The following is a 22,536-nucleotide window of genomic DNA, read 5'->3' on the forward strand; positions in this document are numbered from 1 at the left end:
GTGTGCTGGCATGTGGGACACTGAGCTGTGATTCAAAATGACAAAGTCTTCTGATATTGTTCCAATCACTAATTTCTGGAGAGTGAAGAGTAAGAAAGAATTGCCCTTGACTGTGCCTCCCTCCCTATTAATATAGATCAATAGGTCAGGGATCCCACATTCTAAACTCACTTCTGCCACTACTTATAATGTTGTTTCTTCTTTTTTGTATTTACACATTTTTTTCCTTTCCTGCCTAAATGCAGAATCAGTATGTTGTATACATTGTTCAATATTAATGGTCACATGAGGGAAAAGCTCTGTAACCCTCCTTCCTCATTTCTGTGTCCTATCTGTAAATGAGGTGATGTGATCAGTGCCTTGATGGTCCAGGCTCAGTTCATTCATTCATTATGCAACATGTAGCCGTTGAGCAACAGCTCTGTGCCAAGCCCTGGCGGTTTCTCTGTAAACATGATAAATGAGAACCTGCCCTAATGGAGATAGATTGTAACCAAGGAAACAAATAAGGTGATTAGAGACTATGATAAGTATTATGAATGAAAGAAATCAGATGATGGGAAACTATAAGTAAGCTGCTATTCTTAGTAATTTTAATTAGGGTTATCAGAGGTGGTCTCTTTGAGGAGGTGGCTTTCTGAACTGCAAACGGAAGGATGAGAATGAGTCAGTCATAGGAAGAGTTGAGTGAAGAACATTCTAGGAAAGAGAAACAATGCAGAGAGGTGTGGGATGAATTTGGCTTGTGCCTGGACCAGAAAGACAGACCTTTGGCTGAAGTGGAGTGAGTCTGGTGGGTGGAGAGGTGGACAGAGGCTGGCAGGGTCATTTAGGGCTTTGTAGATCATGGGAAGGAATTTGGGTTTATTCTAAGTGCAATGGAAAGCTTTTAAAGAGGTCTAAAGCAGTGGAATGGTATGAGCTTATTAAACGAAGGGAAAGGAAAGAATAACTGAGGCTGCTGCGTGAAGAGCTGAATGGCAGATGTCAAGCTTGGGAGTAGGGAGACCAGTGAGGTCCTTGTGCTTGGCTGTGGAGAAGGTGGTAGGGATGTGAGAGAAGGAGACCTTGAAGGTTTGACTAGGTTATGGTGGGTCCCAAATACCTGGATGAGGAGCTTGGATTTGATTTACAGCTGTGAGGGAGCTTCGTGTGTGAGTGTGAGTTTGTGAGTGAGTGAGTGTATGTGTGTTTGTGTGTGTGTATGACTGTGAGTTTAGGGGTGAGCTTGTGAGTGTATGAGCCAGTGTGTATGAGAGTGGGGTGCATGTGTGGATTTGTAAGCAGATGTGAGTGTGTGTGTATGTGTGTGTGTTTGGGTTTTTCTCCTGTTGCAGATTTTGAACAGGCCAGTGGCATGAAGGAAAGGGCTGCCCTGTATGCTACAGATAAAGGCTGGTGACAGGGAGACTTGCTGGGCGGGTAGTGGAGTTAGACGTGACACGATGGCCCAGACGTGCTAACGTGGCCAGCCATGGAGAAAGAGACGACTGAATCGGGCAGGTCCTGTTCTTTGTTTTATTGTGCTTCTGGGTTGGATGAGACTGAGGAGTGAAGACCCCACTGAAGGAGTCACATTCTCTTCAGATTCGCCCAGTCTGATTGCTGGCTGAGTAGCTTACTCGTCTTATTAGTGACAAAACCAACCCTAAATTAAACCTCACTTAAATTCATGTGTTGGTTTCTCTGAAAGGAATTCCATTAGTAAGAGTTAAGTGGAATGGTTCTACTGCAGCCCACCCAAACTGTCCCCACTCGGCCTCGAGGGGTGCACGTGCACACACACACACACACACGCAGGGAGTACACACACGGGGAGTACACACACGGGGAGTACACACACACGGGGGGTACACACACGGGGAGTACACACATGGGGAGTACACACACACACGCAGGGAGTACACACACGGGGAGTACACACACACACATGGGGAATACACACACACGGGGAGTACACACACACATACACACTCTCTCTCTCTCTCTCTCTTTTCTATTTAAATTTCTTGATTCTTGAGAAACTCATTGTGTTTTTTGTTCCCCCCCCAGGACATCTTTGAAGATGCCTTGGAAACCCTCTCTATGTAAGTAGTAACATAATAAAATGTATGTAGTAGAGAAAAATTGATGGTTTTCTTATAAGAAATGTAAATATTTCATTTTCATTTTTTTGAGTGTAGTGGCTATTGTTGGAAAAATTCACTTCTCCATAATTTAACAGTTAGGATGTGATTAAGCTTAAGAAAGGATGTGTCTAAAGTTACTATCAAATATATTTTTGAGTCTTATTTCTTGTAACCTTAATTAAACTAAAATGAAAGAAAAAATGTTTTCCAACAAATTAAATTTTATTTATTTATAGCTAACCCTTTTACATCTTGCCCATACTTATTTACATGGTTAGCCTCATATTGTAGATTTTTGCTTTTGGTTTGCACTTAGTTTTATTATAAGCATTTCCTATAAGCCTACATAATTTTTGTAATGATTTTAAATGACATCATATTAGATCAAATGGAACATCGCAATTTACTTATTCATTTCTCCTTTGTTAGACATTTAGTTTTTCACTGGTTTAAAAACTTAAAACTAAGTAGTGAACATTTTAATGTGTATAGCTTTATCATATTTTTGAATATCTCCAAAAGGTTAACTTCACCCATGTAGAATTATTGGATTAAAAGGGATGAATATTTTTATTCTTAATGTGATATTTCTCAAGTTGCCTTTCTGTGTTAGTTAGCTCAGGCTGCCATAATAAAATACCATAGACTGGGTGGCTTAAACAACAGAGATTTATTTTCTCACAGTTCTGGAGGCTGGAAGTCGGAGATCAGGGTGCCAGTGTGGTTAGGTTCTGGTCAGAGCTCTCTTCCTGATTTACAGATGGTCATCTTCTCGTTGTGTCTTCACATGGCAGAGGGAGAGAGAGCGAGAGAACAAGCTTTCTGGGGTTTTCTCCTATAAGGGCATTAGTCATGAGGGCCCCACTCTCAGGACCTGATCTAAACCTGATTATCTCTCGAAGTCCTCATCTCCAAATACCATCACACTGGGGATCAGGGCTTCAACATGTGAAATTTGGGAGAACGCTATTCAGTCCCCAGCACTTTCAAAAGGGTTTCACCAGTTTGAACAGCTGTGAACTGCGTAGAAGTGAAGTGGTTTAAAATGTAGCATTATCATCCCTAGGTATTATTTGAAACCATTTTGCTGCTTAAATGATACCTAATTGTTTTATCTTAAAATTTTTTTCTGGGAGTTCCCTAGTGGCCTGGTGGTTAGGATTCTAGGCTTTCATTGACGTGGCCTGGGTTCATTCCCTGGTCAGGGAACTGAGATCCTACAAGCCATGTGGTGCACACCACCCCCAAATTTTTTTTCTTATAATCATTGTTTAGTCCATTGCATTTCCTTTTGTATGAATTCTAGTTTTCTTTTGCCTATTTAACTTTTTTCTCAATGTTTCTTTTACATACTTATGAACTTTAAAATATATATACACCTTCATATTTTGTCCTATTTGCTACAGATACTTTCCCTTAATTGCTATTTTTATGTTAGAGTTGCAAATTTTTATATTGTCCTAAAGTTTTAGTGTTTATGTCATTGACTATGTATGTGAATAAAAAACTTAATTGTGATTAGGATTTTAAGAACTAAAACCTTTTAGTTTAGTTCTTAGTTTAGTTTAGTTCTTTTAGTTTTCTGATGTGCATTATTTCTTGTGACACCTAAGACTGTTTCTTAAACAGTTTTGTGTTTCCTTTTCAATGTTGCCAAAATGTCCCTGGTACTTGCTTCTCTCACCTTAGTTGTAGCAACACATAATAGTAATACTTTACCTAATTGAGAACCTTACCTCTTTGAAATAGAGCCCAAAGCCGGAAAGGGTAGCCAAAGTAGGTATTAGAGCTCATGCTCTAAAAATCTTGCCCTTTACTTGTAGTAGAGGATTCCATCCAGAGTCTATTTACAATGAATGTAAGTACACTTATGCTTTTTGGCATACTTTTGCCAGAGTTCTAAGAGGTATGGTGAGAGGGTGGTTTTATTTATTTATTTTTATTTTTAAATTTTTTATATCTTTATTGGAGTATAATTGCTTTACAATGTTGTGTTAGTTTCTGCTGTACAACAAAATGAATTAGCTATACGTATACATATACCCCCATATCCCCTCCCTCTTGAGCCTCCCTCCCACCCTCCCTATCCCATCCCTCTAGGTAGTCACAAAGCACTGAGCTGATCTCCCTCTGCTATGCAGCAACTTCCCACTAGCCATCCATTTTACATTTGGTAGAGTATATATGTCAATGCTACTCTCTCACTTCGTCCCAGCTTCCCCTTCCCGAGGAGGTGGTTTTAGAAGCCAGTTTGTTGATAGTAGCAAAAAATGACAGGGAAAGAAGAAAGTAAATATGACATACAGTCATAGAACTCCAAAGCACAGCAGTGTGGTTTTACCTAGTTTAGGTGCACACAACAAGATGTACCTTTCTGGTGAGTCAAGCCCTTGGACTTGACAGGTGAACTTGAGCACCAGTCTCAGTTGCCATTTACTGCCTGGGAGATCTGGGACAGTTTCTTTCTTTTTCTTTTTTTAAAAAAATTTTTTTGGCTGCTTTTGGGTCTTCATTGCTGTACGCGGGCTTTCTCTAGTTGCTGCGAGCGGGGGCTACTCTTTGTTGCGGTGCGCTGACTTCTTGTTGCAGTGGCTTCTCTTGTTGCAGAACGCGGGCTCTAGGCATGCGGACTTCAGTAGTTGCAGCACGCAGGCTCAGTAGTTGCGGCACGCGGGCCCTAGAGCGCACGGGCTTCAGTAGTTGCGGCGCGTGGGCTCAGCAGTTGTGGTGTGCAAGCTCTAGGGTGCATGGGCTTCAGTAGTTGTGGCACACAGGCTCAGTAGTTGTGGTTCGTGGGCTCTAGAGCACAGGCTTAGTAGTTGTGGCGCACGGGCTTAGTTGCTCCACGTCATGTTGGATCTTCCCAGACCAGGGATCAAACCCGTGTCCCCTGCATTGGCAGGAGAATTGTTTTTTTTTTAATTTTTAAAATTTAATTTATTTTTTATTTGTTTTAACATCTTTATTAGAGTATAATTGCTGTACAATGTTGTGTTAGTTTCTGCTATATAACAAAGTGAATCAGCTATATGCCTACGTGTATCCCCATATCCCCTCCCTCTTGCGTCTCCCTCCCACCCTCCTCATCCCACCCCTCTAGGTGGTCACAAAGCACCGAGCTGATCTCCCTGTGCTATGCGGCTGCTTCCCACTAGCTATCTGTTTTACATTTGGTAGTGTATATATGTCCATGCCACTCTCTCACTTCGTCCTAGCTTACCCTTCCCCCTCCCTGTGTCCTCAAGTCCATTCTCTACGTCTGCATCTTTATTCCTGTCCGGCAGGAGGATTGTTAATCACTGTGCCACCAGGGAAGTCCCTCTGGGACAGTTTCTAAGTCTCAGTTTCTTTATCCTCTCACAGATTTATTGGGAAGATAAAATGAAATTTAATTTAAATATGAAAATGGGTATAAACACATAGTAGGTGCTCTGTAAATATTGGTAGTATACTACTCCCCCACCTTGGATGCTGTTAATCTCCACTGAGAAAAGCATGTTCATATTGCTGTCTCTGAGACATTGGAAAAAGTTTAAATTATATCTGGTATATTCTATTTAAGAGGGTAGAGACTTGTATCACACATGTTAAGAAAATTCCAAAATGAGTAAAAATGTTTTCAAACAGCATTTGAAAGTTAGTAGGATGTGCTTCATTCACAGGGAAAGCTCTCTTGGATGTTTCTCTATTCCATAACATAGAATGTGATGTTACTGTACTATGTCTCCTGTATTACTGACCCTTTCTGAAATTAAAAATATTACTGAAGTAATCTGTTATTCAAGATTTTTCTTTTAAAATATTGTGTATGTTTTCTCTCTGATTACAAGTATATTTTAATTGTAAAAAAATTCTTCAGTTTTTTATGTGAACTTCTATTTTGTCCTAATTTCAGGGTTTGCCAAAATTTCTCTCTCGTTCCCTCTTATTAAATTTACGATGCCACGACATTCCTCTTGTGATCCATTAGCTGCTGAAATCAGTCAAGTTCTTTTTCCGTATGCTGATTGAACCGCATATTTTGGTTTTATGTGCAGGTAGCAACGCTTCCACCTCTCTGTAGCAGGATGTGGTCCTCTTGCCAACCTGGTGATTAATTTCTTCCTGTGAATACTTTCTCCTGAATTTCTAATGAAAAGATGCAAGTGAACAGATGAGGGAGGCCTTAAAGTATTTCCACCAAAGAAAATTATCTCCTACTCTCCTTTTCTGCTTAATGAATTCACCACCACAGATGTAGATTTTCCTAGTTCTGGATCTTTGTGTAACAATTGTGTTATTTTAAGTGATTAACTGTTTGGGGAAGTTGCTAGATTTACAAGCTGATAGATCATACAAACATCTCTAACGTTTAGAACTGGAGGGAAAATTAGAGATTTTTTTTTTAATAAAACAGTTAGTGGGACATTGAACATGTCCTTTCTAAAAATTAAAAAATTGTTTATGAAGTTTCTGACTTGTTTAGCATAGGAGGTAATCTCTCAGGGAGGAACCGTACATTAGACCCATCTCATGGCCTATAGAAATTTGCTAGAAGATTAGCTCTGCCTTAGTCTCTGGCTCCCTGATTTAACAATTCCATACTGGTATGTGCTTCTTGGTGCTCTGATGACTGGGTATCCTTCTTGCCCACTGTTTGTACACAACTACCATATCTGAAAATGTAGTGGTGGGTATAAAGTCTGTTCATGAATTAAGTGATATGACATATGAAGAATAAATAAAATGTTCCAGGGTTTCCAAAGAGCTGTTTCTGGTTGGGAGATCGGAGTGGCTGGCATTGGTTTTGGGTTTTGAGAGATACTAGAGTTACCTGGGACACCTGTGGACACAAGAGATTTTGGGTCACCATGGATTCCTGGCTTCCGTTTAGTGAGGAGAGTAGACTAACTGCTTGGAATCAAGTGAATTGGTAGTATTTTCAATTAACCTCTTTCTCATAAAAACCACAGTGGGCCATGGCACAAAAATCTAATTAACTGGGGGGCCTGGTTGGGTACTACTTAATCAAGGTTTTCTTTTTATGATAGTTTAGAGAAGTCAGAGGAGACATCAAATTTATGTGCAAAGACTGTTAGAGCAGATTCAGGTTTAATATGTTTTCAGCAGTGATCTCTTAATATTCCATAGTACCTTATTAAAATTTTGAATTTATCCTTATATAGAAACTCATAGGTGTTTGATCAAGTCCTGAGGCAATGGGATGTATGTGTTTACGTGCAGGAACTATGGTGAATTTGTTCTTACGTCTAGAAGTTGAAAGAGGCAGATGTTTTTAGTCAGGTGATAAGAAGCTTTACAGTAGAATTAAAAATATTTTGTAGTGTAACATTTCTCATGGACTTCGTCCTTCTTCACACTTTCTCTTTTTTTTTTTTTTTTCTTTTTGCGGTATGTGGGCCTCTCACTGCTGTGGCCTCTCCCGTTGCGGAGCACAGGCTCCGGACGCGCAGGCCCAGCGGCCATGGCTCACGGGCCCAGCCGCTCCGCGGCATATGGGATCCTCCCAGACCGGGGCACGAACCCGTATCCCCTGCATCGGCAGGCGGACTCTCAACCACTGCGCCACCAGGGAGGCCCCACACCTTCTCTTTTGAACTACAAACTGTAGGTTAGAATGAGGTAAAGCTTTTAAGGCAACCCCCCCGCCCCCCATCAGTTTAGATCAGTTAATTATGGTGCAATAGTTTTGTCTGTTTTAAGGTTACTTAGGGTGATATTTGGTGAATGGCAGTTGAAAAACATCTAGTTAATATTTTTCTTCATAGTGGTTAAATTATAACTAGTAACTACAGGCAGAGTGAGATTAATTTTCATATTTCTGTGATCTTTTCCTTGACCCAGCTTCTCTGTCTAGGTAATCCAAATGTTGCTCAGGTCTGGAGGGGCACCTCTCTGCCCCGACCTCAACCTGATTTTTCTTAACCAGGTTGGCACTTAATTATTTCATTGGATCTAAGATGCCGCTGACATTGTATATACCACTGAGGAAGGAGAAAAACACAATGGAGAGTTTTACAGGTGACTTTGCCTAAGGGAAGAGAAAAATAAAACTGTCATGCAGGAATACACAGTAAGGAAATGTGTGTATTTCAATCTTGGTACTATGTAGGGAGGAGAAAAAAACTTCTCTTGAGATTCTCTGCCCTGGGAACTTTTAAAAATAGCTCTATCACATTATGAATTTATATCCCATAAAATCCCTGTTTTAAATTTGAAAATGACTCTACTACCCAAAGCAATCTACAGATTCAATGCAATCCCTATCAAACTACCACTGGCATTTTTCACAGAACTAGAGCAAAAAATTTCACAATTTGTATGGAAACACAAAAGACCCCGAATAGCCAAAGCAATCTTGAGAACGAAAAATGGAGCTGGAGGAATCAGGCTCCCTGACTTCAGACTATACTACAAAGCTACAGTAATCAAGACAGTATGGTACTGGCACAAAAACAGAAAGATAGATCAATGGAACAGGATAGAAAGCCCAGAGATAAACCCACGGACATATGGTCACCTTGTCTTTGATAAAGGAGGCAGGAATGTACAGTGGAGAAAGGACAGTCTCTTCAATAAGTGGTGCTGGGAAAACTGGATAGGGACATGTAAAAGTATGAGATTAGATCACTCCCTAACACCATACACAAAAATAAGCTCAAAATGGATTAAAGACCTAAATGTAAGGCCAGACACTATCAAACTCTTAGAGGAAAACATAGGCAGAACACTCTATGACATAAATCACAGCAAGATCCTTTTTGACCCACCTCCTAGAGAAATGGAAATAAAGACAAAAATAAACACATGGGACCTAATGAAACTTAAAAGCTTTTGCACAGCAAAGGAAACCATAAACAAGACCAAAAGACAACCCTCAGAATGGGAGAAAGTATTTGCAAATGAAGCAACTGACAAAGGATTAATCTCCAAAATTTATAAGCAGCTCAGGCAGCTCAATAACAAAAAAACAAACAACCCAATCCAAAAATGGGCAGAAGACCTAAATAGACATTTCTCCACAGAAGATATACAGACTGCCAACAAACACATGAAAGGATGCTCAACATCTTTACTCATTAGAGAAATGCAAATAAAAAGTACAATGAGATATCATCTCACACCAGTCAGAATGGCCATCATCAAAAAATCTAGAAACAATAAATGCTGGAGAGGGTGTGGAAAAAAGGGAACACTCTTGCACTGCTGGTGGGAATGTGAATTGGTACAGCCACTATGGAGAATGGTATGGAGGTTCCTTAAAAAACTACAAATAGAACTACCATATGACCCAGCAATCCCACTACTAGGCATATACCCTGAGAAAACCATAATTCAAAAAGAGACATGTACCAAAATGTTCATAGCAGCCCTATTTACAATAGCCCGGAGATGGAAACAACCTAAGTGTCCATCATCGGATGAATGGGTAAAGAAGATGTGGCACATATATACAATGGAATATTACTCAGCCATAAAAAGAAATGAAATTGAGCTATTTGTAATGAGGTGGATGGACCTAGAGTCTGTCATACAGAGTGAAGTAAGTCAGAAAGAGAAAGACAAATACTGTATGCTGACACACATATATGGAATTTAAGAAAAAAAAATGTCATGAAGAACATAGGGGTAAGACAGGAATAAAGACACAGACCTACTAGAGAATGGACTTGAGGATATGGGGAGGGGGAAGGGTAAGCTGTGACAAAGTGAAAGAGCGGCATGGACATATATACACTACCAAACGTAAGGTAGATAGCTAGTGGGAAGCAGCCGCATAGCACAGGGAGATCAGCTGGGTGCTTTGTGACCGCCTGGAGGGGTGGGATAGGGAGGGTGGGAGGGAGACGCAAAAGGGAGGGGATATGGGAACATACGTATATGTATAACTGATTTAAAAAAAAAAAAGCCATGTTGGGGACAATCTGGGAAATTTGAATGTAGGCTTATTGTTAAATGTTAATTTAGAATTATTATTTATTTGTTGAGGTATGATAATGTTGTAATTATGTTTTTTAAAAGACTATCTGTGAAAAAAATATAATGAAGTATTTATAGATGAAAAAAATAAAAAAATAAATTTACAATTCATTGGAGTTTATTATATTTACAGAATTGTACAACCATCATTACAATCTAATTAAAAAAAATTGATCACCCAAAAAAGAAACCCCGCACCCCTTTACAGTAATTCTCCTTTCCCACTCCTACTCCTAGGCAACCACTAATCTAATTTCTGCTTCTAGATTTGTCTGTATAGACATTTCATAAAAATAGGATTATTCAATATATGTTCTTTTGTGTCTGGCTTTTGAGGTTTATCCATGTTGTGGTATGTGTCAGTATTTCATTCTTTTTTAGGGCTGAATAATACTCAACTGTGTGGATATACCACATTTTGTTTATCCATTCATAAGTTGATAGACAATCAGGTTTTTTCCAGTTTTCGACTGTTGTGAATAATGCTGCTATAAACAACTGTGCACAGTTCTTTGTGTGGACACATGTTTGTAATTCTCTGGCATATATACCTAGGAGTGGAACTGATGGGCTGTATGGGAATCCTGTGTTTAACTTTTTAGCACTGTCAGAATTTCAGTCACAAGCTAGTTTGTGGTCTGAATATTAGGTACCTGTGTGGCCCAAACAACTTCAAGCAGGTAATTTAATTTTAAGTGGATCAGCTTGGTTTTGCCTTCAGGTAACTGGCAGAAGCAAATGTGGATCCTTTCCCTAAGAATTTAACTTTGATCTAGGGCAATCAAAGTTGCTCTTGATTTTAAGATACACCTGGGTTTTGGTGATACTACATGATGAAAAATCTGTGTTATAGAGTCCATGGAATACAGTGAATGGAAATAAATTTCGCTAAAAAGCCCAGAGTGAGCAGCATCCCGAGCGTCTTTTCCCTGTATTGAATTGCTTTTCTGTGTATTTTCTTTTGTACTGTTAGGTCTTCTTTAATGGTCCGCCATTGTATTGGAACCTTCCACAATAAGTAGTTCTTTATATAAGCTTATGGGGGGGGGTAGGGAGCGTGTATGCACATTTTAAGTTAAGGTATGTATATTCTATGAATGCTTCCTTTCACTCTAAGGAGGAATGACAGTATTTCCTAAGCTCAAAGGAAAGCTTCTTAGTGACCCTTTGGTCCAATTGTCTCATTTGACCAAGGAGGCCCAGGGGAGGTGGAAGACTTGGTGGTGCTGGTGGCAAAATGAATGGAAAATGACCCGTAAACCCTTATGGACAGGGCCTTTGTCATTGTGGTTCCCTTTTCTGCAGGCTCAGGAGCCTCTCTGACCATCACTCAACCCCAGGTAGCAACACCCAAGTTGTGCCTGCAAGTCAGAGAAGCCCTGCTCCCAGTACTGACTTCCTTACCTCCTCCAAGAGTGGCCTTCTGGGCATGACTACTACTCTGTCCGGGACTACCTTAACAGTTGTAATGGGAAATAGGTCCAATCCTTGCCTATTTGATCACTCACTTGGATATTTCACAAATGCCTTAATTAAAAAAAAATTAATTAATATTTATTTATTTTGGCTGCCCTGGGTTTTAGTTGTGGCATGCGGGATCTTTGTTGTGGCATGCATGCGGGATCTAGTTCTCAGACCAGGGATCGAATCCAGGCCCCTGCATTGGGGGCGTGGAGTCTTACCCACTGGACCACCAGGGAAGTCCCCGCCCCCAAATGCCTTAATTTCTGTGTTTCAAAGTGAACTCTTGGTGGCCGCCTCCCTCATCCCTCCGAAACCGTTTCCTCTCCCAGGCTTCTCCATCTTTGTAAATGTCTCCACCCACTTGCTCAAGCCAGATGCCTGGTGGACATCTTTGATTCCTTCCCTTTTCTTTAACTTCCCTACTACCAAGTCTGATGATTTCTACCTCCAACATTTATTTCCCATCTGTTTACTTCTCTCTCTCTCCTCTCTGTTACATTAGCTCGAGGTGCTGTCAGGTATTGCCTGGATTACTTTAAGAGCCCCCAATGTGTTTCCGTGCTTCCTTTGTTCTCTATTCTTCCACCCTCCCAACTGCATCCTACGCATTCTCCACACAACAGCCGAAGTTACCTTATTTTAAAATTTTAATATGAAAAATTTCAAACATATATAAAAAGTAAAGAGGATAGTAAACTGAGCTCTTGTATACTCACCACTTACCCTCAACAGCTGTTAACTCAAGGCCGATCTTTTTTCATCTATAATCCACCCCCAGGTTATTTGGAATCATATCCTAGACAATATACTTTATTTCTACCTCTACATATTTCAGTATGTGCTTCCTGAAAACAAAGGCGTGCTCTTTTTTTTTTTTTTTTTTTTTTGCGGTACGCGGGGCTCTCACTGTTGTGGCCTCTCCCGTTGCGGAGCACAGGCTCCGGACGCGCAGGCTCGGCGGCCATGGCTCACGGGCCCAGCCGCTCCGCGGCACGTGGGATCTTCCCGGACCGGGGCATGAACCCGTGTCCCCTGCATCGGCAGGCGGACTCTCAACCACTGCGCCACGAGGGAAGCCCCGGGACTGTTCTCTTCTGCTCATCGTCGTGCGTGCACCCTGTACCCAAGCACGATGCTTGGCATATAGTAGATGCTCAATATGTATTTGTCGAATTAATACATTTGTTGAATTAATGTACTAATCGGAAACTATAGATGAATATTCAAAGTAAACTGCAAGGATTTGCAGTGCATTAAAAAAAATCCAGCCATCATTTACTGAGAACTTAGCAAGTATAGGGCACAATGATATTGCTGTGATTGTTCAAAGGGAGAGTGAGTTAAAGGATCTTTTGGGATATGTTTTTATTCTTCTTTTTAATGATGACAGCTGGTTGTGTTAATCAACCCGTACATACATAATTAGGTAATGTCCAATTGTTTGGGCGTACTAAGCACCGTGCTGATTGTCAGTGACTCCTTTGCCGTTACTCAACTCTGGGCTGACTCACTTTCCATCTGAAGTTTATGTAAATGAGCTGTCATACTCTTAGGGGTTGTAGTGAGCTTCACTACCTTTTGTTAACTTTCTACCATTTTTTATCTGCCTTGTTTTCTGATATGTTTATCCATCCGGATAAAAATAGCAACCTGAAATGAGTAATAAAACACCACAAAAGCAGATACTTGGGAGCTTTGCCTTTTGAAATGTGTCAAACTTCTCTGTTGCCTATGTTTTGAAAATTAATCAGTATCTCTGGTTCTCCCTCTCTCCCCTTCTTCCTACCTTTTCCCTTTGTGTCGTCATGCTTGTAGAACATTGTAGCTAGAACTCCTCAGAGACGAAGTGATGTTTGCATTAGGTACATTATTTATAAATAATGTATAGTTCACTATCATGTATCATACACATTTAATAGTCTGAAGACTTAGCCACTAACAAATTTAAAGGACTCTGAAATTGCTTAACACTGAAGAGGTATTTGGGGATTTATACGTGATTTTTATTTTTGTGTAATTTCTGTGTTATTTATTTTATGTTTATTGTCCAGAGTGAAAGTATTCAAGCCAGCAAGGAGTATTTTTTTTATTACCTGTGAGCAGAATGATCTCAAAATGTGTTAAAGCTCCATGTAGCTCTGATAAAGTAGCATGTTTAAAGGTATAGGCATAATTTTGGTCTCCCCTGTAGGCAATGCAATTATAAGCTTTTAATTTCTATTTATTTTATCAGCAAAGGAAGTTTTCTGTGAGGGCACCTTGACTTTGTTTTTATGCAAACTTCAAAGCCAGCAGCATAGTCTTTTCAAATCACTCTGGTTCCACGGTCACATCATCTTGTGCCTTTTGTGTCAAATATCCTGCTGCTTCCCTCTTATAAGGATACTTGTGATTGCATTTAGGGCCCAAACCAAATAATCTAGGATAATCTTCCCATTTTAAGATTATTAACTTAATTACGCTTGCAAGCCTCTTTTCTCATATAAGGTAACATTCATAGGTTCCAGGGGTTGAGACTTGGATATCTTTTTTTAAAAAAAATAAATTTATTTATTTATGTTTGGCTGTGTTGGGTCTTCGTTTCTGTGTGAGGGCTTTCTCTAGTTGCGGCGAGTGGGGGCCACTGCGCGGGCCTCTCACTATCGCGGCCTTTCTTGTTGCGGAGCACAGGCTCCAGACGCGCAGGCTCAATAGTTGTGGCTCACAGGCCCAGTTGCTCCGCGGCATGTGGGATCTTCCCAGACCAGGGCTCGAACCCGTGTCCCCTGCATTGGCAGGCAGATTCTCAACCACTGCGCCACCAGGGAAGCCCAAGACTTGGATATCTTTGGGGCCATTAGTTAGCCTAACCACAGGTAAAAATATCATGCATGGTGGATACATATACAGTTTTAATTTCCTTCTTTGTTTCCAGTTCTCTGTAAGGACTTTATTATTTTTAAATCAGGAGATATCAGAGTACATTACCTGATACTTTTATAATCAGATTAAACTGTGAGCCACATCACAGAAACAGTCCAGTTCTAATATGTGTAAGAGCCCTTAAGGCAAGACAAGAAAGGTGTCAAGTCACTGACCATCTCTAAGCCTACTTTATTTTTTTGAGTTTCATCAAAATCAATTCAAATATTCTTTATCTAATATTAATTTTAAATTGCAGTTTCCATCTACAGTGGAGTGACGTTATACGTATATTTCATTCACTTCACTAATTTAACTTTTGTGCATTTAACCCATTTGTCCGAAAACTTCACAGAGCTTGACTTTCCCTTATTTAGTGTTTTTAAAAAGTCAGTAAGATATAAAATCCAATTCTAACTTGGGAGCATCAGACTGCTCTTAGGTTTTCCTTAAAACAAAAGAGGTAATTCATTTTATTCCTCATTTAACCCTCTTTGATAGTGGTGAATCCCTGGATTAGATGAAAAATCATTAAAAGGCCCTGTGGATTTTATAAATCCAGGCTATTTGTATTTTTCTTGCTTGCTTCCCTAGGATAATCAAACAGTGATGGATTAGAATTAGGCTGCAACAGAGATTGGGGGAAAAAAAAATCTCCCGGCATCCCTTCCTGCAGGAGCATCAGCTTCGGCAGTGAGTGTAGCTGCCACTTTAACTGACAATGTCTTAAATTCTGCCCTGGGAAGCTCTGGGGTGCTGTCAGCTGCCGGGCAACTTCTTTTCTTAAGCTCAGTAATTGAGAGTCTCACCGGAGACCAAGAAATAAAACAGAAATTGAGGATTTTTTTGCCTTTTAAATTGAGGATTGTCTCTTCTTTTCATTGGCTTTTAAAAAATCTCATAGAAGAGAGGGCATCTTCACAGTGGGGCTATATTAATTCCTTCAAAGTTACAGCTGCTCTAAACCTGTGAGTATGTTACATTTATTTAGCTGTTCCTGGGGGTATGATTGCAGCATTCTCTTTGGATCTGTGAGGATTTAATTTAAGGAAAGCTATGCTGATTAAAAAACTTGGAGTGAAATTTCACTGGAGACCTGCAGTTTATGTTAATTGACATTGTCTTCATTAAAACCTTCATGTCAAGCCTGCCAGGGCTCCCCCCACCCCCCCCCCACCCCCGGCCCATATCTTTTTTTCTTGAGTTCCTGAGAGTGAGTGCTGAAATTGGAGAAAATAGTGAATCTTGCTGAGAAGGATTCAGTCTTCCCGGGATGCTATGGCTGGTTTACTGCTGCTACAAGGTGTGCATGGGGCTGCAGAACAATGGAAGGATGATGACGGCTCACTTTGTATTCACTGTTTGTCTTATGTCCTTTGTTGGCGTCATTATGGCGTTTTGTTTTGTTAAGGTGATTAAAACCCTAAAAATTAAGTACCGTGGCATGCTGGCAGAATAGCGTCAGTAGTCATAGACTTCACCGCTGTCTGTGCTGTGTCGGGTTCAGCCAGTCTCTTTGTAGCAGATCACAGTAAAGGGGAGTTACCCAAGAGTGACCTTTGCATGCCCACCCTTTTCTAATTGTGCATTTGAGTCGGTGCCATTTTTTTTCTGGTGACGCAGACCTTTTAGTCTAAACATCTGTCCTTAGTCATTGTGTCCCCTTTGGAATACACTGGAGGCTAGAACTGTATCCTTGCTGAATTTTTATTGAATCAATTTTGAACCTTTTGTAAAGAGAGAGGTTAAATTTTGGTTCCCTTGATAACCCCCATATGTTCTTGATTGGTCTTTGTTACATGAAAGTCTTATTATTTTAGTGATCTGATTCAGATCATTTGGTTACTGATCTCATTCCTTTATCTTAAAATCACATTAGATAAAGTGATATCTAAAAGTTAAGTTCAGAGATCAATAATCAAAATACTTTTAAATACCAACCATTAACAGTCGTCTTTGTAGATGCAGAATATATTATGTGAGTTTTTTTGGGTGCTAGTATTTTGATTGATTCCCTGCAGCATAAAAAATAAATCAAGGATTTTAAAAAAGAAACTCTACCACCCAGAGATCAAACAGCTGCTGTTTTTATTTTTAAACATTTCGTCATTCCTAAATGCAGCAACTTTGAATTCAATGAGGAAAGAGTCCTAAAAATAGGAAATTCTGCCTTACCTAGACTGGTAAAGAACTTATATTCATTCATTCCTTTCATTCATTCATTAACAAACGTTTACATTTGTCACAAAGCTCTTGCCAGGCTTTGGGGACATGATGCTGAACAAGATATTATATCTGCCCTCATGGAGCAGATACTATTAGCAGGTGAGGGGAACATTCAGAAACTACCTAATTATTTCATTATATGTGTTGTAATTTTTCAACTGTAAAAGTATTGGTACTTTGCAGCCAAATATTTATATTAAAGACATACAAATACTTCCAAGTAATTCTGCCCCAGATCTTCTGGAAACACAGATCCTTGGTATGCTTGACCTGGAAAGAGATTTTGAAAATAATTGAATTATTTCAACAAGCATGTGATAGGCGCTATATTAAGTGCTGTTTTTTAGATCAGTAAATAAGGAATAAGCCCTGCTTTGGAGGAGGTCACAGTCTAGTCTATTGAGAGAGGGAGGGAAATTGGTTATGTTAGTATATTCTAGTATGTTATTCAGTAAATACTGTGTGTGTGCTGTAATGTTGGGCATTGCCATAGGCACTGTGCTGGGCACTGGGGGTGGGGTGGAGAGTAAGACAGAGATACCCTGCCCTCTGGAAGCTCTTAGGGGCCGTGGCAGAGAAATGATACAATGCCATGAGAATACACATGAGGGGGAAGGGGCCTCAGTACCATTTACTGATCATCTGTGGTGGGCCAGCCATTAATTGGTACTCTCTGTGTGCATCAATCTTCCCTTCAATCCTATAAACTAGTTACTATCTCTGCCGTAACAAGCAAGTAAATGGAGATGCAGAGAGGTTAAGTAATTTGCTGAAGGTCACACAGGAAGTGAGTGGAGGAATTAGAACTCGATCCCAGATGTGACTTGACTTCACATCTCTGCCCCTTCCAGTGGTCCCCAAACCTGGCTGCTTATTAGAGTTATCTGAGCTCTGGAGGGAGAACTGTGTTTATTACGGGCATGCCCTGAGGACTATGGGCAGTGAGATTTAGGGACCATTCTTAGACTACCCCCTCAATTTACAGATGGAGGAGAGCAAACATAGAGATCATACAGTAGTTAAAATGGGGCCAGTAGCTAGATTTCCTAGTCACCATTCACTCCATTGCAGTATCTGGAAAGATATATACTAAGAAATCAAAACCAGAATCAAGAGCAAACAACAGACCCAAACCAACCAACCAAATTAACAAAACAAAACAAAATAAAACAAAAACAATACAGTAGCAATAAGAACCTGAACCTGTAAAGTGTTTGTCTGATCTTGGCTCTGACTTATTAATATTCATTCAGGCACTTCAGTTTATTCAAGAAACTGTTATTGGGATGTAATGGGATAAACTCTGTAGTATGGAGAAGGTCAGGGTTCTGTGGGAGCACAGATGAGGGATGACCAACCTACACCTGGGTGATGGCAGGAGTTCAGAGAGATGCTGACCTTGTAGGGCTTTCTGGAGGAGGAGATGTCTGAATTGAGGCTGATATTGCTAGATACTAGTGGCAATCAGGTGTATCAGCAGAGTTTATTAGGGCAAAGACCCTGAGATATGAGAGACCATTGTAAGAGAGGAAAAGTTTCTCCTCTGTCCTCTTAGGTTCATGCTTGGGGCCCTGCAAATTAAATGGATAAAAGACAGATTAGCAAGGGAAGAGAAAAACAAGTTTAATTGCATACGTACATACGAAAGTTCACAAAGAAATGTGCCTCAAGGAGGTGGTTAGAATTTGGGGCTTATCTACCATCTAAACAAAGAATGATGAAGTGTGGAGAAGAAGCTAAATAAAAGAGTTTGGGGGGGCTTCTGGATGAAGCTAAGTTATGGGAAGATGATTAGAAAATGTATGTTAGAGAAGAAATGTTTAGTAAGTTTTTTATGCAGCTATGAGTCCTCTCAGGTGATAAGAGTTATCTTTGGACTAGTTTTCTTCCCGGTGGGGGAGAGGGAGACATCATTACAAAAGGAAACTGATACCCTGATTTTAGATAGAAAGGAGGAGAGCAGAGAGCTAATTGCCTTCACCTCAAAATAATCTTTACGTGAAAATGATATATTTTGGGGTGACATACTCTGATCCCCTTCACCATGGTCTCTTCAGGGTTTGCCAAGAAGCTTGAGAGGCCTTCAGTTCTAGTGAGGATAGTCTGGTTAGAGAAAGACAGGTACCAAGGGTACCTTGCCAAGAAACTGTGGCAAGGGCCATGATGAGCCACTGAAGTGTCACTAAAGTATGAGTGGTGAAGTCATCTCGCTCCTGGCTCTTAAGACTATGGCCAGTTATTTATAACTTAGGGCTTAAATAGGCTTTGATGGCTTAGGTAGAGAATTTAACATATTTGTGTGCATATACATATGAATGTACATAGAGATATATGCATGTGTATATATATATATATATATATATACACACACACAACGCATGCATAGAGATATATATTGGTATAGATATATATCAATCATTGTTTTTATGGAAAATATGTTTTGATTTCCAACCCAGTACATCATTAACAAATTTATAAGATTATAACCCACTTGTGACTTTGTATGGTTTTTAATCTCCCATTTTTTGCATCAAATCTCTCATTTGATTAGCAGAAGTCTCTGAGGCCTGTCATGAGATAAGGGATTTTGAGGCTCTGTGTGGTTTCCTGAACAAAGCAGTGAGGGAGGTTTAGCAGCTTTTTGCTGTGTCATCGTTTTCATATCTTAGTGGAGAAGAAATGGATTAGATTCTTTTTTTTCTTTTTCTTTTTTTTTTTTTGCGGTACACGAGCCTCTCATGCCGTGGCCTCTCCCGTTGCGGAGCACAGGCTCCGGACGCGCAGGCTCACGGGCCCAGCCACTCCGTGGCATGTGGGATCTTCCCGGACCGGGGCACGAACCTATGTCCCCTGCATTGGCAGGCGGACTCTCAACCACTGCGCCACCAGGGAAGCCCCCTCCCTCTTTTAATAAAGTCGCAGTGCCCTCTGCATATGAAAAATGCTTATAGGTTTTTTGACCTCATGCTCAGAGATCTTCCTGTCGTTTGACTTGCTTTCTACTTTTCAACACAAAATTTACACTTATGTCTTTGGCTCATTTTAGAAAGGGCAGGACTGCATCTATGGGCAGATTATACGAACAAGAGTTTGACATGAATTTCATGCATAGCTTGTTTTTCTTTTGATAGTTCATCAGTTCACAGGTGTGGAAAGTCTTTTTTTTTAAATTTATTTATTTTAGGCTGCCTTGGGTCTTTGTTGCTGTGCGAGGCTTTCTCTAGTTGCCCTAAGCAGGGGCTACTCTTTGGTGCGGTGCGTGGGCTTCTCACTGCAGTGGCTTCTCTTGTTGCAGAGCACGGGCTCTAGGCACGCGGGCTCAGTAGTTGTGGCTCACGGGCTCTAGAGCACAGCCTCAGTAGTTGTGGTGCACGGGCCTTGTTGCTTTGTGGCCTGTGGGATCTTCCCGGACCAGGGCTCGAACCTGTGCCCCTTGCATTGGCAGGCAGATTCTTAACCACTGTGCTACCAGGGAATACCCGGTGTGGAAAGTCTTTAGTGACCATTCAAGTGGTATGAATGGATTTCTTTGGTGATCGTTTTAGATTAGTGGGTTATAGAATATCTTATTTCAGGTCATTACAGGTGACTATATTTTAGAAACCAGAGAAGTGTGGGACCCAGACTTGACTTTCTCTTGTGGTTTGGGGCTGTAGTCATTATCTTCTTAGCTTAGTGGGTGGGGCAGAATTTGAGCCTTGCCATGAGCTAGCAAACTGGGCCTTAATATACAGCATTATGTGCCATCACCCATCTTTAATGTTAGCTATTTTTAAAGGCAATATCATCCCTGTATAACAAAACCTTTTTATGTGCCCACTTGGTACCACAGGCTGAATATGAATATATACAGTACACCACTATGAAAACACCTAAAGAAAATTAAACTTTGATGCTTAATTACCTGAGTATTTGTACGTTTCCCCTTGTGTTTTGCTTGTCTCCTCTAATAGATATATGTGGGGGAAGCCGTAATATTTACTGATACCTGCTTGCTTGTGAATGAGGACTCCATGATATTCATGGGTACTTTCCGTGATCTAGATAAGTGACATAAAATGCCAAGTATTGATATTGTGTTTGGCACAAGGGTGCTAATATAGAATAAATACAAATGTCATTCATTCAACCAAAACTTATTGAGCTTCTCTGGGCTAAGAGAGTCCCTGTCCTTAAAAAGCTTGTAAGCTACTCACTGCAACTGAAAAGTAGACCATTCATCATACTATGATAAGTTTTTTTTGTTTGTTTTTTGTTTTTTTTTTTTGCGGTATGCGGGCCTCTCACTGTTGTGGCCTCTCCCGTTGCTGAGCACAGGCTCCGGACGTGCAGGCTCAGCGGCCATGGCTCACGGGCCCAGCCGCTCCACGGCATGTGGGATCTTCCCAGACTGGGGCACGAACCTGTGTCCCCTGCATCAGCAGGCGGACTCTCAACCACTGCGCCACCAGGGAAGCCCACTATGATGAGTTTTAAATTCTGATCATGGAACCCAAAGGAGAGACACATTACCTAACCTGGAAAACTTTTGGGTAGCCTTAATTTTTCTTTCCCTCATGGATCATGAGACAAATGAAAGGAAAGCGTGTTTTCACCATTGCTTTTTAGAAATTTCTTTTTTTGCTAATCTTTGTTTTAGGTGGTGTTTTAAAATAAATGATAAACAGTTACCCCCATTCAGTGTTATGCTGAAAACCTCCATTTGCTCTGCATCCTGAAAAGGGTCTGCATCCCTCCTTTGAGGGACTAAGGAAAGTGGCAAAGTGCCACTAAGTGGTCTCTGGCTGTGACTGCGGGAAACTTGAACTGCTGAGTAGCAGGAGTGCAGTGGTCTGTCTAATGGGAAGTTCTTGGCCCCAATCACTTAACTCTTCTAACAACATCAGCACCACGTTTATGTCATGTTCCAGTTTAAAAAGTGATTTTACAAAATGGAATGCATCGCTTCCGCAGAGCATCCCTGTGAGGTAGACAGGACAAATGTATTGTTAACCCTCTTCTGGCTTTTGTGCGTGTGCTGCTTCCCCCCCCGCCTTTTTTATATATAAATTTATTTATTTACTTATGGCTGCATTGGGTCTTTGTTGCTGTGCACAGGCTTTCTCTAGTTGTGGTGAATGGGGGCTACTCTTCGCTGCAGTGCGTGGGCTTCTCATTGAGGTGGCTTCTCTTGCTGTGGAGCACAGGCTCTAGGCGCACGGGCTTCAGTAGTTGTGGCCCACAGGCTCAGTAGTTGTGGCGCACGGGCTCAGTAGTTGTGGCTTGCGGGCTCTAGAGCGCAGGCTCAGTAGTTGCGGCACACGGGCTTAGTTGCTCTGTGGCATGTGGGATCTTCCCGGACCAGGGCTTGAACCCGTGTCCCCTGCGTTGGCAGGCGGATTCTTAACCACTGCACCACCGGGAAGCCCCTTTCCTTTGATTCTGATAGCACAGCAGGCGAGGGGGTGAAGTTGACAGTAACATGTATTTGGGGAGTGCCTGGTAATTTCTGGGCTGTTCTGCTCTCCCAGCAGTAGGAGTAGCACCTCCCTTTTTCCTCTCATCGCTGGCCCTGAGAATGGCTATTTGAAAACATCATCCGTGGGACAGAATTTGGTCTGAGGAGCAGTTTTCTTTGGTAAGAAAGACAGGTTGGTCATATGGGCAATAATATGAAGCAGTAGGTTTCCCAGAAATCTGTCGGTGGTGCCCCTGGAGTCCTGTGTCATAGCTCCAGTGGGCGCCATTCTGACTGTAGGTTTCATAATGGTGCCTCCTGGAGCACACCCACTGGTCTTTCTTCATGCATCTCTCTCGTCCCCTAAAGAGAGATTTTAACTTTGATGAAAAAGCCTCA

The 22,536-nt window shown here is 41.0% G+C and overlaps 1 protein-coding gene across 3 annotated transcripts in view; it reads left to right on the top strand.

Annotated features, from left to right (window-relative positions):
* TTC39B (tetratricopeptide repeat domain 39B) overlaps positions 1–22,536 on the top strand; it is a 127,281-nt gene that overhangs the window by 33,489 nt on the left and 71,256 nt on the right. For 2 of the 3 annotated variants that reach the window (XM_081236215.1, XM_081236216.1), the window contains exon 2: positions 2,053–2,087. The exons of the other annotated variant lie outside the window; for it this stretch is intronic. In XM_081236215.1, coding sequence (XP_081092341.1) covers positions 2,053–2,087 — 35 coding nt within the window. The remainder of the gene's footprint in view (positions 1–2,052; positions 2,088–22,536) is intronic. 3 annotated transcript variants of the gene reach the window in all.

Source organism: Mesoplodon bidens, assembly GCF_964165515.1.
Source record: "Mesoplodon bidens genome assembly, chromosome: 6".
NCBI lineage: Eukaryota > Metazoa > Chordata > Mammalia > Artiodactyla > Ziphiidae > Mesoplodon > Mesoplodon bidens.